General features: G+C 39.8%; 3 protein-coding genes across 9 annotated transcripts in view; 1 reads left to right on the top strand and 2 right to left on the bottom strand.

Moving 5' to 3' along the window:
- LOC117216561 overlaps positions 1-12,305 on the bottom strand; it is a 202,144-nt gene that overhangs the window by 144,515 nt on the left and 45,324 nt on the right. The gene's annotated exons all lie outside the window — the stretch shown is intronic.
- Positions 3,690-7,707, top strand: LOC117216562. 2 transcript variants are annotated; one of them, XM_033463353.1, is made up of 3 exons: positions 3,692-4,095; positions 4,620-4,802; positions 6,289-7,707. In XM_033463353.1, the coding sequence occupies exons 1-3, from the start codon at positions 3,859-3,861 to the stop codon at positions 6,337-6,339; spliced, it is 471 nt and encodes a 156-aa protein (XP_033319244.1). In that variant the 5' UTR covers positions 3,692-3,858; the 3' UTR covers positions 6,340-7,707. The 2 variants fall into 2 exon arrangements, with proteins under 2 accessions (XP_033319243.1, XP_033319244.1); XM_033463352.1 differs by lacking the exon at positions 6,289-7,707 and having other exon boundaries at positions 3,690-4,095; positions 4,620-4,889.
- Positions 5,192-6,158, bottom strand: LOC117216564. The gene is made up of 2 exons (XM_033463355.1): positions 5,770-6,158; positions 5,192-5,688 (listed from the first exon to the last, which is right to left on the bottom strand). Exons 1-2 carry the CDS (start codon positions 5,947-5,949, stop codon positions 5,404-5,406), a joined length of 465 nt encoding a protein of 154 aa, XP_033319246.1. The 5' UTR covers positions 5,950-6,158; the 3' UTR covers positions 5,192-5,403.

Genomic DNA, 12,305 nt, shown 5'->3' with positions numbered 1-12,305 from the left:
GTTGGAAAGAAGGGGATGCTGTACGCTCATCGGGCGACACGATTACGCTGTCGTAAAGATCGTTATCACGCGTGCTACTTCTATTTGTCTTCTGTAACCCATTGACGTACCAATTTTCTTGTACTAAACATTCTTATGTATAAGTATCTTGCACTAAAATGTTGTTTCAGACGATTCACTGGTACAGCAACTTTTCTAGATCTATAGTTTTCATTTCAGGTTTCGTTATATTCGTCGAAAGTACGAAAATTTTAATCGAAATGAAGATGACGAAACACTCGGATCGATAAATGTTGAAGTAATTACTTTAAGAAAAACTTTACATCTTTTCTTTTGTATACGCATGACTTGGATACCGGCTGTGACGAAGAAAATAGAATCCGGTGAAGCAAAAAAATCAAGAAAGGAAAGGTCCATGTTATTGTGCCCTTGAATACGAATGTTGTTTTGCGTTACAAGGTTCAGATACAAAAGAGCTATAAGTCGATTTTTATCGCTGTTTCTTGTAACCTCCAGCCAGAGTTACACACCAACGTTACCTGCTGTAAATGTATGAACGTACTCCTTATCATATTCTATTGTAATGTAATACTGAGAGATACTGTAATACACTATACCTGCCCTTACACTTATACTTACATCCATATAATTTTTCTATTACAAATTCAGCCACGCGTTCCTCTATCAGTCAACCTCAACAACAAGGAACGACTATACTGTCTCGGATCGCCTGGCAGATTGTTAATATTTCTCCACTGGTTTAAAAATAACGATACTTCACCCTCTAAACACGGCTGTTGGCAATAAACGAAATGGAAACGTTCGCGCGTATTATATTCATTATCATATCGTGCTAAGCTTTGCCATGTTACGTGTACTTGAAGGAAAAGACCTAGGAACTGAAATAAAACAATCCGACGTCGAGGATACGAAAAATCGTAGAAAACATTCTCGTGTCCACCATATTCGTGCCAGAACGCCCGAAGGATTCGCGTTCTAAAAGTCACAAAGTCGTGAATCGGAGTGACAAGAGCAACGATAACAACAACCGATACCGAAACAAAAAGAAAACTAGCGTAGAAAATCTCGTGGGCGAGACAGAAGGCCGCGTGCAAACGTGAACACGGGAGAAAGAAACGAAAGACGGGAAGGGAATCCTCGTCCACCGACATAGTCTCTCTCTCATCGGGACGACCATCGGTTGGAAGAACGGAACACGAGCTGGCTGGCTGCACGGGGTGGTTGTCGAGGGGTGGTTGGCGCGGGATGGTTGACGAGGGTGGTACCTACCTTCTCCTCGCGCCCTCACCGGGCGCTATAGTAACAATACGGGGAAACATAGGGAAATCAATATGGCTTCCGTTGCCCTCTTCCCTCTCGTCTCTCCCTGTCTTTCATCCTCACGCTCTCTCGCTTCCTCGTCCAGTTTCCTCTCCTTCTGACACTCTTCAACCCTCTTTCCGTCTCTTTCCCGGCTGCTCTCCCGCGCTCAGCGCGGACGGGTGAACCCATTATGAGGGGGTGTTACTCCGGGCCAATCCCCAACCATCCGGAGAGAGAAACTGGAGAGACGAGAGTCCAAGAAGGGCGCATGTGCGTTGCTAAGGCCACCGGATGGGTCGCGGAGTTCCGCGCGCGAACCCAGACACCCGGTATACGTGGTCAAGCCGGTACAAGGAACACGCCATTATGTACGAACGGAAAGTAACGTGCGTAATAATTATGCCAGCGTGACATATGTGGAAATCACGTTGCTCCAAATGACTCGCGTTGATATGTGAATAATGATACGCGAACCAGCGTGTTGGAATAAATATCGAAAGTCCCCGAGATATTTGGTAAATTAGTATAATTCCATAAGGAGAAATATCTGTATCCAATTTGTAATCTTTGCTCTATCATTTGTCAAATGTATTGGTATTTTGTTTGGTTGACAGACATTTTGAATAATCTTGTGGCAAATTATGATGAAATTTAGAAATGAATAGAATTGCAAGTGCATAAGCATTCGGATGCTCTAGTGGCGCATTCGAGAAACACCCACGCGATGTCCCAAGTCGGTACTGCAGGAAAATGTAATTTCGCTATACTTTGTATAATATGTACACGGATAGGAGAATTTTTCGAAATTTGTAACATATGCAATAAAAAAAATAAACGACCGGAGAAATATCAAAAATGTGGTCATTGTTTGACGGCAAACTACTACAGTTTTGAAAGTTACTTCTTTTCCCAGTTTACTATGACGATCAATTCTTAGAGCTTGGAGTTTACACAGATATAGTACTCAAGATGTAATACTGGCGGGACGCGACTTTCTTTCGTTCAACTGGGGAAAATCGACCTTCGTACATGAATATACACCCTTTCTAGGATTTTTGATAAGTATGTTATTCTCTACCCCTTCAGAGATTTGGTTGTATGGACTCGGACCTACGAGGCGTTTTCTGCTGCACCTATTTCAGAAAGTGCTCGAGGAATATACTTATAACCAAACTGGATAGCACTCTTCGTTTCTGGCATTTGCATCACCCCCTCGCATTCATCCCTTTTGTCTGAAAACAGAGGTTGATGGTAGTCAGGTACAAATGGTGGTGCCCAAACTGGAAAGGATAATCGCAGAGCCCTGAAAATGAAACCACCTTCTAAGGTTTGGACATTTTTTCTTTCGCAAGCATCCCTGAGTAGCTCCGGACCACGGAATTATACTCTATGAACCATCCTTATATAGGAATTGCGCTTTCTAACGATCACTAGCGAGAAAACCATACATGGGAGGATTTTGTTAATTTTTTACTTCTACGTTGTGAAAATAGCTTAAATATTTTACTATAAATTATCATACGAAGCTCTAATGTCAATGAAATGGATATAATTTATTTTTATTAATAAACTAATAAAAAAGTGACATCAGGATGGAACGTTTCATCCCAGTAGCCCTCTAGTAGCTAATGAGTAAAATACAGTTTCTAAAAGGGCAAGGGATAAGAAACAAAGGAATCTGCATTACCGATATACAAAAAGGACGAGTTCAAAATTGATGATACCGACGAGTTAGCCAATTTGTCGGTCAAAATTATAAAATTCCAAATAAAATTCAATATTCTGAACAACCTATTCTTGATTTTGGATTGTAGTACATTATTTAAATGAAATATTTTAACGGAAGAATGATATTATTCTCCGATTTTTATACCAATGTACAACTGTCGGTAAAGAAACGCTTTCCCATATTACCACTCTTGGTACAACGAGCAGAAATAAACTAACGTCGGTAATAGCTGAAACTGCAGATTGTTACCGACGAAGGATCAGCATTTTGTCGGTAAAAGATAACCACATCTTTACCGTGCCATCCTATAAAATTAAGGAATAATGCTAAGTTATGGAATAAACTCTACCAAAAAATGTTTTAAATACTATTTACACAAGCAAATGAAATGGACATTCGACGAAGAGTATAAACTCTGGAATAGAAGAATAAACTCTCCATATATTAAGATTCCAATGTAAAAGATCATATACACTAACGTCTATTAAACAGAATTAATAACAAAGAAACACACGGTACTCAGCTATATTATTATCTATAATTAGACATACATTACTAATTCCCACCGAAGATCAGAAAGGTCATGTTTACTTTCGCACACTATTTCATTGTAATGTATACACGTACAATATGTTATAGAGAATACACACACGTATTGAATAAAGAACATTGTAGACGAAGAAGAATCTACTAAACGTTCAGTTAGTTGTCGATCAACGTCGTAACGGTTTCCAGCAATCGAAAGTTCATTATAATTGAAGTGAATCAAGAAGATTTTCGAAGCTAATCAAAGGAGGAAGTGAAAAATGGCACTATCTATAGCTCTGCCTCTGTCTGGTTTGGAAGCTGACCATTTCACCTCTGTGGGGGCGAAAGATTTATATGAACAGGGTTTGAGAACTTTGAATGGTATTAGTGGACCGATATCGCCGAGTACCGCGAGCGAATCAAGTGGAATCTGCAGTTTAGTACCTTCCAATGAATCGTCCACACCGGATCAAACATCAGATTCTTCCAGACCAGAAACGCCAGAAGAAGAAGAGGTATACGAATTGATAATAAGAAAACAGAATATTCACGCAAATTTACATTTCTTTGAGCACACAGTTAAAAGAGCTACTCAGCCACTTCTTTCATCTAATTTGGATATTTTATGTAAATATTTTTATATATTGGACGAATTCTATGTCTTCTTGCGTCTTTAAATTTCTCATAAATGTATGATAATTCCAAGCATAGTGATAAATAAACAGTGAGGTCATATAGGACATTTAAATGCGTAGAGTGTGTACAAAATGCACATAATTCAAAGTAAAGAACATGTTATAATACAAACTTAGAGGCTGAAACATATTTCTAACTCTATTTATATGATATCTATTGTAAATATTTCTTTAAATGCGAAACATATCTCTATTTGTCTAACTGTGTAGCATCACAAAGGTTAACTGTGAAAAACGTTAACAATCAGGAAAGCTATAATACCATAAAATCATATTAAAAAAATAATAATAATATAAAAATAATAAAGAAAGATGAAAATTGAAAATTTCGATTTCGTTTTCAGGCTCCGATTCGTATCTTTTATAGAGAACGAGATATATTAAATTTGGGTGCGAATCTCAGAGAACCATTCTGGCAAATGAGAGTCCCAACGACGCCTCGTTACGATTACAAAAGTTTCATAGAAAATAGATCGGTGTACTATCGTTTTGTCGGAGAACAGGGACCAACGAAAGATTATCCAACAGTGAGTTTGCCAATTTTATCAACTGAAAATGACTACTGCTGCAATAAGGTCGGCAGTTCTACTTTCCAGTAATTTCAACCGACCACAATCAAATGAAAGTGAATCAAAATCGAATAATTTTTTGACATGTACTATAAATAAATTCATAGTCAACTAATATTCGTTATAATAAATTTTTGCGTTTTTCTTACTGCCTTCCTTATTGCTGCGAATCCTATGACTTTTTAATTTACATGGCAACACACGGGAAAATACTTCAAAACAAATGAAAAATTCAAATCAAAATACTTTTTTTCCTATAATGTCAAGTTTAATACTAACAACAATTTAACGGACGTCTCGTATCGAAACATACACTAAACTCAATTACGTTACACGATACACAATTATTTCTCTAACTATCCACAAACTAACCTGATTTCTTGTTATTTCTTCGAATTTCAGTTACTATTACGAATATAAACAACGTATTTCGATATGCAGAATTATCCTAACTAATTTGGAGTCTCCTTCAAGTCCTTTGCTCTAATTAAACGTAATAATTCGTCTATCCTTCTTCCAGTCTATTCGTCTCCGAGAATATTTCCATTCCAATTACTTTCTACCCACGTGGAATATTTCCTCCTTCCTCTTCGGTTCTATCGCTCTCCGTCGATGCCTCTAAGTTTCGTCTAAGAATTTCCAGCTTCTCTGGTTTCGTTGCTTGATACTGATAAATCACTGGTAAACAGACGATTAAACAGACTGTCCAAAACCTAAACGGACGAGATTTTCGCCAGTAATGGTTGTCAGGAAATGCCGCGATTGTTGCGCCGACAAAGGAGACTTTGCTCAGTGATTGTGGAAAACGGTGCAACAACGATAATATTCTGATTTCTTTGACGGCCTAAAAATCGTGAAACAATCGACGAAAATTAGAAGATTTGCTAGTGGAGGAATTAAAATCCCATTTGTTCGTTCAACGTACTTTGGAAAATTTGCCTCCGAGATCCGATATTCCAACATCTTTGATTCTGTTGTGAACTCGGCGATAACGTGCCGCTAAATAGTTCTGCATTATCAATTTTTCTCGCTGTGCGATATGCTTCAGTGATAGGAATCGAACGATCGAAGGAGATAGAGGCAAAGGAAGGAAATAAATTTTCATGAACTCGACAGACTCGATCGGTCGTCTTCCTTTGCGTTAGGACTCGGCCATTTTGTGCGTGTCGAAAAAATCCTGATGAAAACAAACTAGAGACAAGTCGCTCGCTGATGATCACACATAACATCGCAGAAGGCGTGGAAACCGTTAAATTTTTCCGATTTCAAGCTGCGAATTTTAAACCTTCGAATCTCGAATATTCAAATTTTCAAATATTTAAATATCAAATTTTCAACTTTGTTCCATATTAACATCATCGGCATTTTCAAATGGGAATTTTCAAATTTCAAACTCTCCACTCTCGTACCGCGGATTTTAAATTTCAAATTTTTATTTTTCCAGAAAACTTGTCAAGATTGTGGTTTTTGCGAACCATCGCCATACCTGTTTTAAACTTTTATCGATATTCAAGATCACCGACATTCAAGATCACCGACATTCAAGATCACCGACAAGGAGAACGGCGTTACGACAACAGACTGTGATACTAGATAGACAAGCGGCAGCCGGCTTGGAGATAGTCTAATGAACAAAACTAACGAAAACTAGTGAATAGATGCGCGATAAAGTGCATGCTTCTTAATGAAAAAGAAAAGGTGATCGCGTATCGTCGTTAAGTACACGAAAATTCTACTCCGTACTATTTAACAATTAAGAAATTGAGGTTCGAAAAGCGATACGAATTTCTGTATTGAATATACCAGTTTTTTCTTTTTTTTTTTTTTTTTTTCATGTGCCTGTATCGTGTTGACTGGATGATTGATCGTCAGATACGAACGATAGAGGTTTATTGAAAAATTTTGCGAGTTTTGTTCTTTGGTGACACACAGGCTTTAGTTAATCGTACGAGACAATTGTGCCAATTTTCATTTCACGACTTATATTAATTAGCCGTGTGTCTGAAGATTACATTTGCGTCGATTACACGATAGTCGGTAACGGGCCGCGTAATACATTTCTCATATTTTTTTATAATATATTTAACTACACTAGAGAAACAGTACGGGCCCTCTCGCTATGCAATTCATGCATACGCAGTAAATGGCTCGTCTGAAAGATTGTTTACTATTAGGTATTTTAAGAACGTCGTTGCCGGGCGATTCTAAGAATAACCAACAGTTGCAATTCTTTTTTACAAAACGTACGGGAAAATGCGACACCTATACGTTGCAAAGGAAAGTTTATATTATTAAGAACATCGTGGAAGAATATTTGAAAACGCTTGAATTTACTTGATTACGTTTAAGAGTTTCCCCTATTTTATGAAACCTTTATCGCCGCTAAAGCACGAAAAATGCCAATTTTCTTAATCAATGGTCGCACATTAATCAACGTTAAGTTGATAATACTAGCTGTGACTTTTTCACAGGTAGAATTATTAATAAGCATTCTATTAAGTATACCTCTTTGTGCGCAACGACATAGCGACCTATTATAATATTACGAACAATCGACCAATGCGCTATAATTATAATTGGCTTATACATTTTCACGATAAATGTAATGTGCGTTCACAGAGTATTGTAATTGTACCAAAGCCATTTCGCTAGAGTCTTTACTGACCATTGTTTATAAGCGGGTAATAAACAATATTTCATAACGACGCTATGTTACGCTCAATTATTTAACTAATACTCATTAACCATACGATTTTCATTCATTATCATATAACTCTTAATGAATCTTCTACTCTTCTGTATTTATGCATCTTTCTCTCTTCTATATTCATGTATTTTTTATAAATAAATCAAAGCCAACGTGCATGTCATCGAACTCTTAATTGCTTAACATTTCAGAGAAACCAATCGTTACGGAGTTAAGAAGAAAGTAGAAGAAAATCTGAATGCAATATGCAACAATCGCGTAAAAGTTATTTAATCTGATTGTTTTATGGAAGATACCGATAGGTTGATTACAAAGAACGACTATTATTAATCTTAATCACGGTTCAATCATGAACAAACTTAGCTTGAAATCTCCTAATTCTCAGAGAATTACTGCTGACCTGCTTTTTTCATTCAACTTGATTAATGGCACTATCTGTTGTCCGCAATTCCTAGAGTCGATTATGAAGTTTTATGCATTCACGGAATCATTTAAATTTTCACGATCTTTCCTTCAATATCCAGAATCGTGTTAGTCGTCCGCGTAACGTTGAGAATTCGTTTGACACGATATTACACTCTTTCACAGATTCTACTAGTTTTTTACAGAATTTCCATTTACAAACTTTTGTAAAGCCCTAAAGCGGCTGTAACGAAACTACTGAAAACTTGTAGAACCTTTTACGAGTGTATTATGCGCATTATACAAAACATTTCGAAAATTCATTAACACCGCAATGAAACAGTGTTGGTAAAGTTCAAAACGAAATCTGTAAATGGATTCATCGCTGAATCTCTCCCTTCGTATAATGTCTATTTTATAAATTTAAAAAAATGTGAAACTTCGATTAAACTTTTATCGGTCTAGCAAAACTATATATTATGTAATTTTATTAGAAGATCACAACTAGAAATTTTCAACATCGATTAGTAAATGATAATGAAATTTCGCTCTTGTAACAAGAGAATACAGTGGCGCGCTTCAGTTTCCAGCCAGAGCGAATTTTTAAACCTGTTATCCAACTAGCGTATTCAAAAAGCGATATCTAAAAGAATTTATCAAGCAATAATAATAATAATAATAAAGGTGACGAATAAAAGAAATAGTATAATGCACGAACAATGTTACACAAGCTACGATAATACTAGTTGTTTAAAATTCTTTAAAATAGACCGCTTTTCAAATATAAAGTAAGGAATCTATCTGGTCTGAAACTTTTCCACGTCGCTGTATTCTCTCTTGTAAAGCGAGCCTATCGCAAATACGATGTTACGATGGATTCAAGCCGCGATCTCCAAGATCTAACGCGCGAGCGCGTCCCTTTCGTGTCCGCCAACTATTTACACGTGCCTGCAGAACGCGAGAAATTCTCTATCGCAACGACAAGAGTGTAACTGCGATGGTGTAACGTAAAGAGACGTGCGTGCGAGCGTGTGAAGGGATGCGCGACGCGAGCGTGCGAGGGCCGTGCAAAGGGATGTGCGCGCACGCATGTACGCGTGTAAGCGCGAGTGCGTGCGTGGGTGCGTGCAACGCGCGCGAGAGATGTGCACGACGACTATTCAGATATTGTTGTTATTGTTGAGGGAACAATCGCCCGTCAATAGGCTGCCCCGGCACAATGTATCTATTCAGGTGCGGTCAGGGGTGCTCAATCGATCGGCCCCCCTTCGCTCGCGATTCACGAAAAACCCTCGCGAAAGAACGGAGCTAAGCCGCTCTTCCAAAGATCCAACGTCCTCTTCAGGTTTCACAGTTGACTCGAGATATAGTTTCCTCTCTATGAAACGGATTCGTAGCGTTGCGAACTGGATCAAACGAATACCAAAGTTGGCCGGCGATTATGCTCTTCGTTTTAGATGAGGTGCACTCGTAAAAGAATGACTAAGCGTAGGATGATTTCATCGGATATCGGTGGGTATCCTTCGATCGATGCTCTTCTCCATGGAACGTAGCTAATGATCCAGTAAACGTTGGAACGAGCGCAGAATATTAAGCAGCGGTGCCCGCGTAATTATCAGTTTCACATTTAAATAGCCAGGCCGGTTTGGCATTAATGCCATTGATTAGATCGATTGTAGCGGGCCGCTAGAAACACGGCTGATTGCGGGCATAAATCGGCTATCGCTTACAATTATTATTACCCAGCCCGTGCTGGTATTTAAACCGATAAACGGCTCGCGGAATCGCGATGGCGTCGCGTCATTGTTAGATTAACGCGTCGGCGTTAGAGAAGAGCATTGAAAAGCCCCGGATGGACGGTGGCGGGAACGGGACCAGGCTTCGGCTTCGCCGGTTTCGGCAAGGTTGAATCCACGCGGAGGGAAAAAGAGGGCGCAATGTGAGAGCCACTGCTTCGCGAGTGTACCAACCTTCCCTGCCCATAGCGATGATTACGTATGCGGGAATCATTGTCGAGTAACGCGCGATGCACATGCAAAGGCCAAAAATCGTCGAAATCAGTCGAGTTCAACATCAGCATTGTACCTGGCCTTTGTCTCTGCCTCATTGTTGTCGGTACTCGGTGTACAACGTACACGTACGTACAGAGCGAGCCGGAGAGAGAGCACGCTGGGATAGTTCGTTCGCTGGTCCAACGTGAACCACATACACCTACAGGACCTTCGCTATTTGCTATTTATGCTAGCGAGATCCCGAAAATCGGAGCATTGTTGCCGGTCCGCTCTCTGGCATTGACTAGAAAATCGATTCGAACGTGGACGCGGACGCGCTCTGTGAAACTCGCTTTCACCCTTTCCAAAATATCTGTCCACTTCGCGTCAATATTACAATTTGGATAAATACGCGACTCGACTCGCCATCCGTGCTCGTTGCAGATTCTAACCGCGACGATTACCCCGCGGACGCGCCGCTTTTTAGATCCATGCACGCTAATCGACCGAATCGTCCCGGATCCGCGCCACCGCTGTCGCGAAAAACCGAAACAAAATCGCCTCGTATCGCCATCGCCTTGCGTCGCGTTCAAACGTCGACCGTATACGCTGTATATGGGTAACCAGGCCATCGGAACACGTTAGTCGGATTTATGATACACGACGACAAGTTCGCGTCGATTACGAAATAAACGCGAGGCTCGGTTCTTGAGACTCGGACTTGCAAGTCTAAAGCTACGAATGTTCTGAAGCGTCCGAAGAATCTCGTCCCGGCTAATCTAATTTTTTTAACTCGTCTTTTATTTCAGATATTGATGAAAAAAAACAGTAATTAAAGACTGAGAAATATTGGACCCGCAGAGACACCTGAGTCGAGTACTTCGCTTTAAGTTTGCTCAATGTCGAGAGCTCAGAGCGATCGAAATATGATCGATCCTTTGATCTAATTGCACCGAATGTGCAAATACTTTCAGGAACATCTATATAAATGTGCATGTATTTATTGTTCCAACGTTTGTAAGGAAATGCATCTTCTGTAAGCATAGCCTAAGACCCACATCCGAAGAACATTGATCGAATCGTGCAAGAATTGATCGCATCCCACGCGTCTTCTCACTTAAGGGTAGGTTGAGTCGTCTGAACGAGGCCGACGTTGAAACAGGACTTGAACGAGGCCGTGAACCCCCTCGTGTAAAAATGATGAAAATTCTTACGAAGTCGTCGCGCTATCTCGCAAAGGGTTTATCTAAGCCAATCTCCGCGTAACAAGGCCGTAAACCTTGCGCTGCTGGCCAAAGTAATAACTCAACTGCCAAGCGAAATAGATAAAAATTATATTCACCGTACCGACACTACCACATCGTTCCTCGTTTTTACACAAAGATGGAAAAAAGGAGGCCGGATAATGCAGAAGCAATCCTTTCTAGCTTTCTAGTTTTGACGAGCCAACCGAATGTGATTGGATTAATATCTTTGTCAGTTCTTTTTACGTACAGTATAAGCATTGACTTGCATCCATAAAGTAGTACTGGAATTTTTGCGTTTCATTCATTTGCATCAAAGCCAACAGGAAATTAAAATATTCTATCTAGCGCATTTTTTTCATTTTTCAAGATGCGTCGAATAAGCGAAATGGTATTACCCTGGCTGTTGCAAAATAACGAGTAAACCTTCTAAATTAAATGGTGGAAAACTAGTAAAGCATTCGATCTCTTCCTCTTGATTTTTTTTTTTTTTTTTTTTTTGGATCGTTTGCAGACGACAGATGGGACATTTGTAACTAAAGAATGCGAGATTGTTTGAGATCTAGTAGTAATGATGCTCTATCAACGTTTTAGATTACAGAATCGCTCAAGATTTAACCATTCTCGATCATTCTCCTTTCCAAAGTTCTTCCCGCGTTAACATGTAACACTCGTCGAGCATTAAGACGCTGTAACCAAGGACCAGAGAAGCGATATAGTAAGTATCATGTGCAACCGGAAGCGCGAAACGGGAACGGATGCCCTCATGATTTTTCGCGTGTACAAAGGTACAGAGGGGCTCGATAGGATAAGATTTCCGTGGTGATATCGGAACGAACGAATGGAGAAGGGGAAGATAGAGGATGAAGAGGTGAGGAAGAGCAGGAACAGCAGAAGCAGTGGGGGTGCAGAAGGAGGCAGAGAGGGGATAGGAGGAGAAGAGGGCATAGAGCAGCTGAATAGGAAGCGACACAATGGACCTGGGTGGCTGTGGAGGCGTGTTATCAAATGGGTTCCTCATTCACATACTGCGGCCTGAGCTACCTGTGTCTGTCTGTACCGGTGTCTGTCTGTTATACTTATTCATACCGCCCATTGTGTCCTCCACTGTTGAGTC

Source organism: Bombus bifarius, unplaced genomic scaffold, assembly GCF_011952205.1.
Source record: "Bombus bifarius isolate JDL3187 unplaced genomic scaffold, Bbif_JDL3187 scf7180000010271, whole genome shotgun sequence".
Classification (NCBI taxonomy): domain Eukaryota; kingdom Metazoa; phylum Arthropoda; class Insecta; order Hymenoptera; family Apidae; genus Bombus; species Bombus bifarius.
This window is presented reverse-complemented; position numbering and strand designations above follow the sequence as displayed.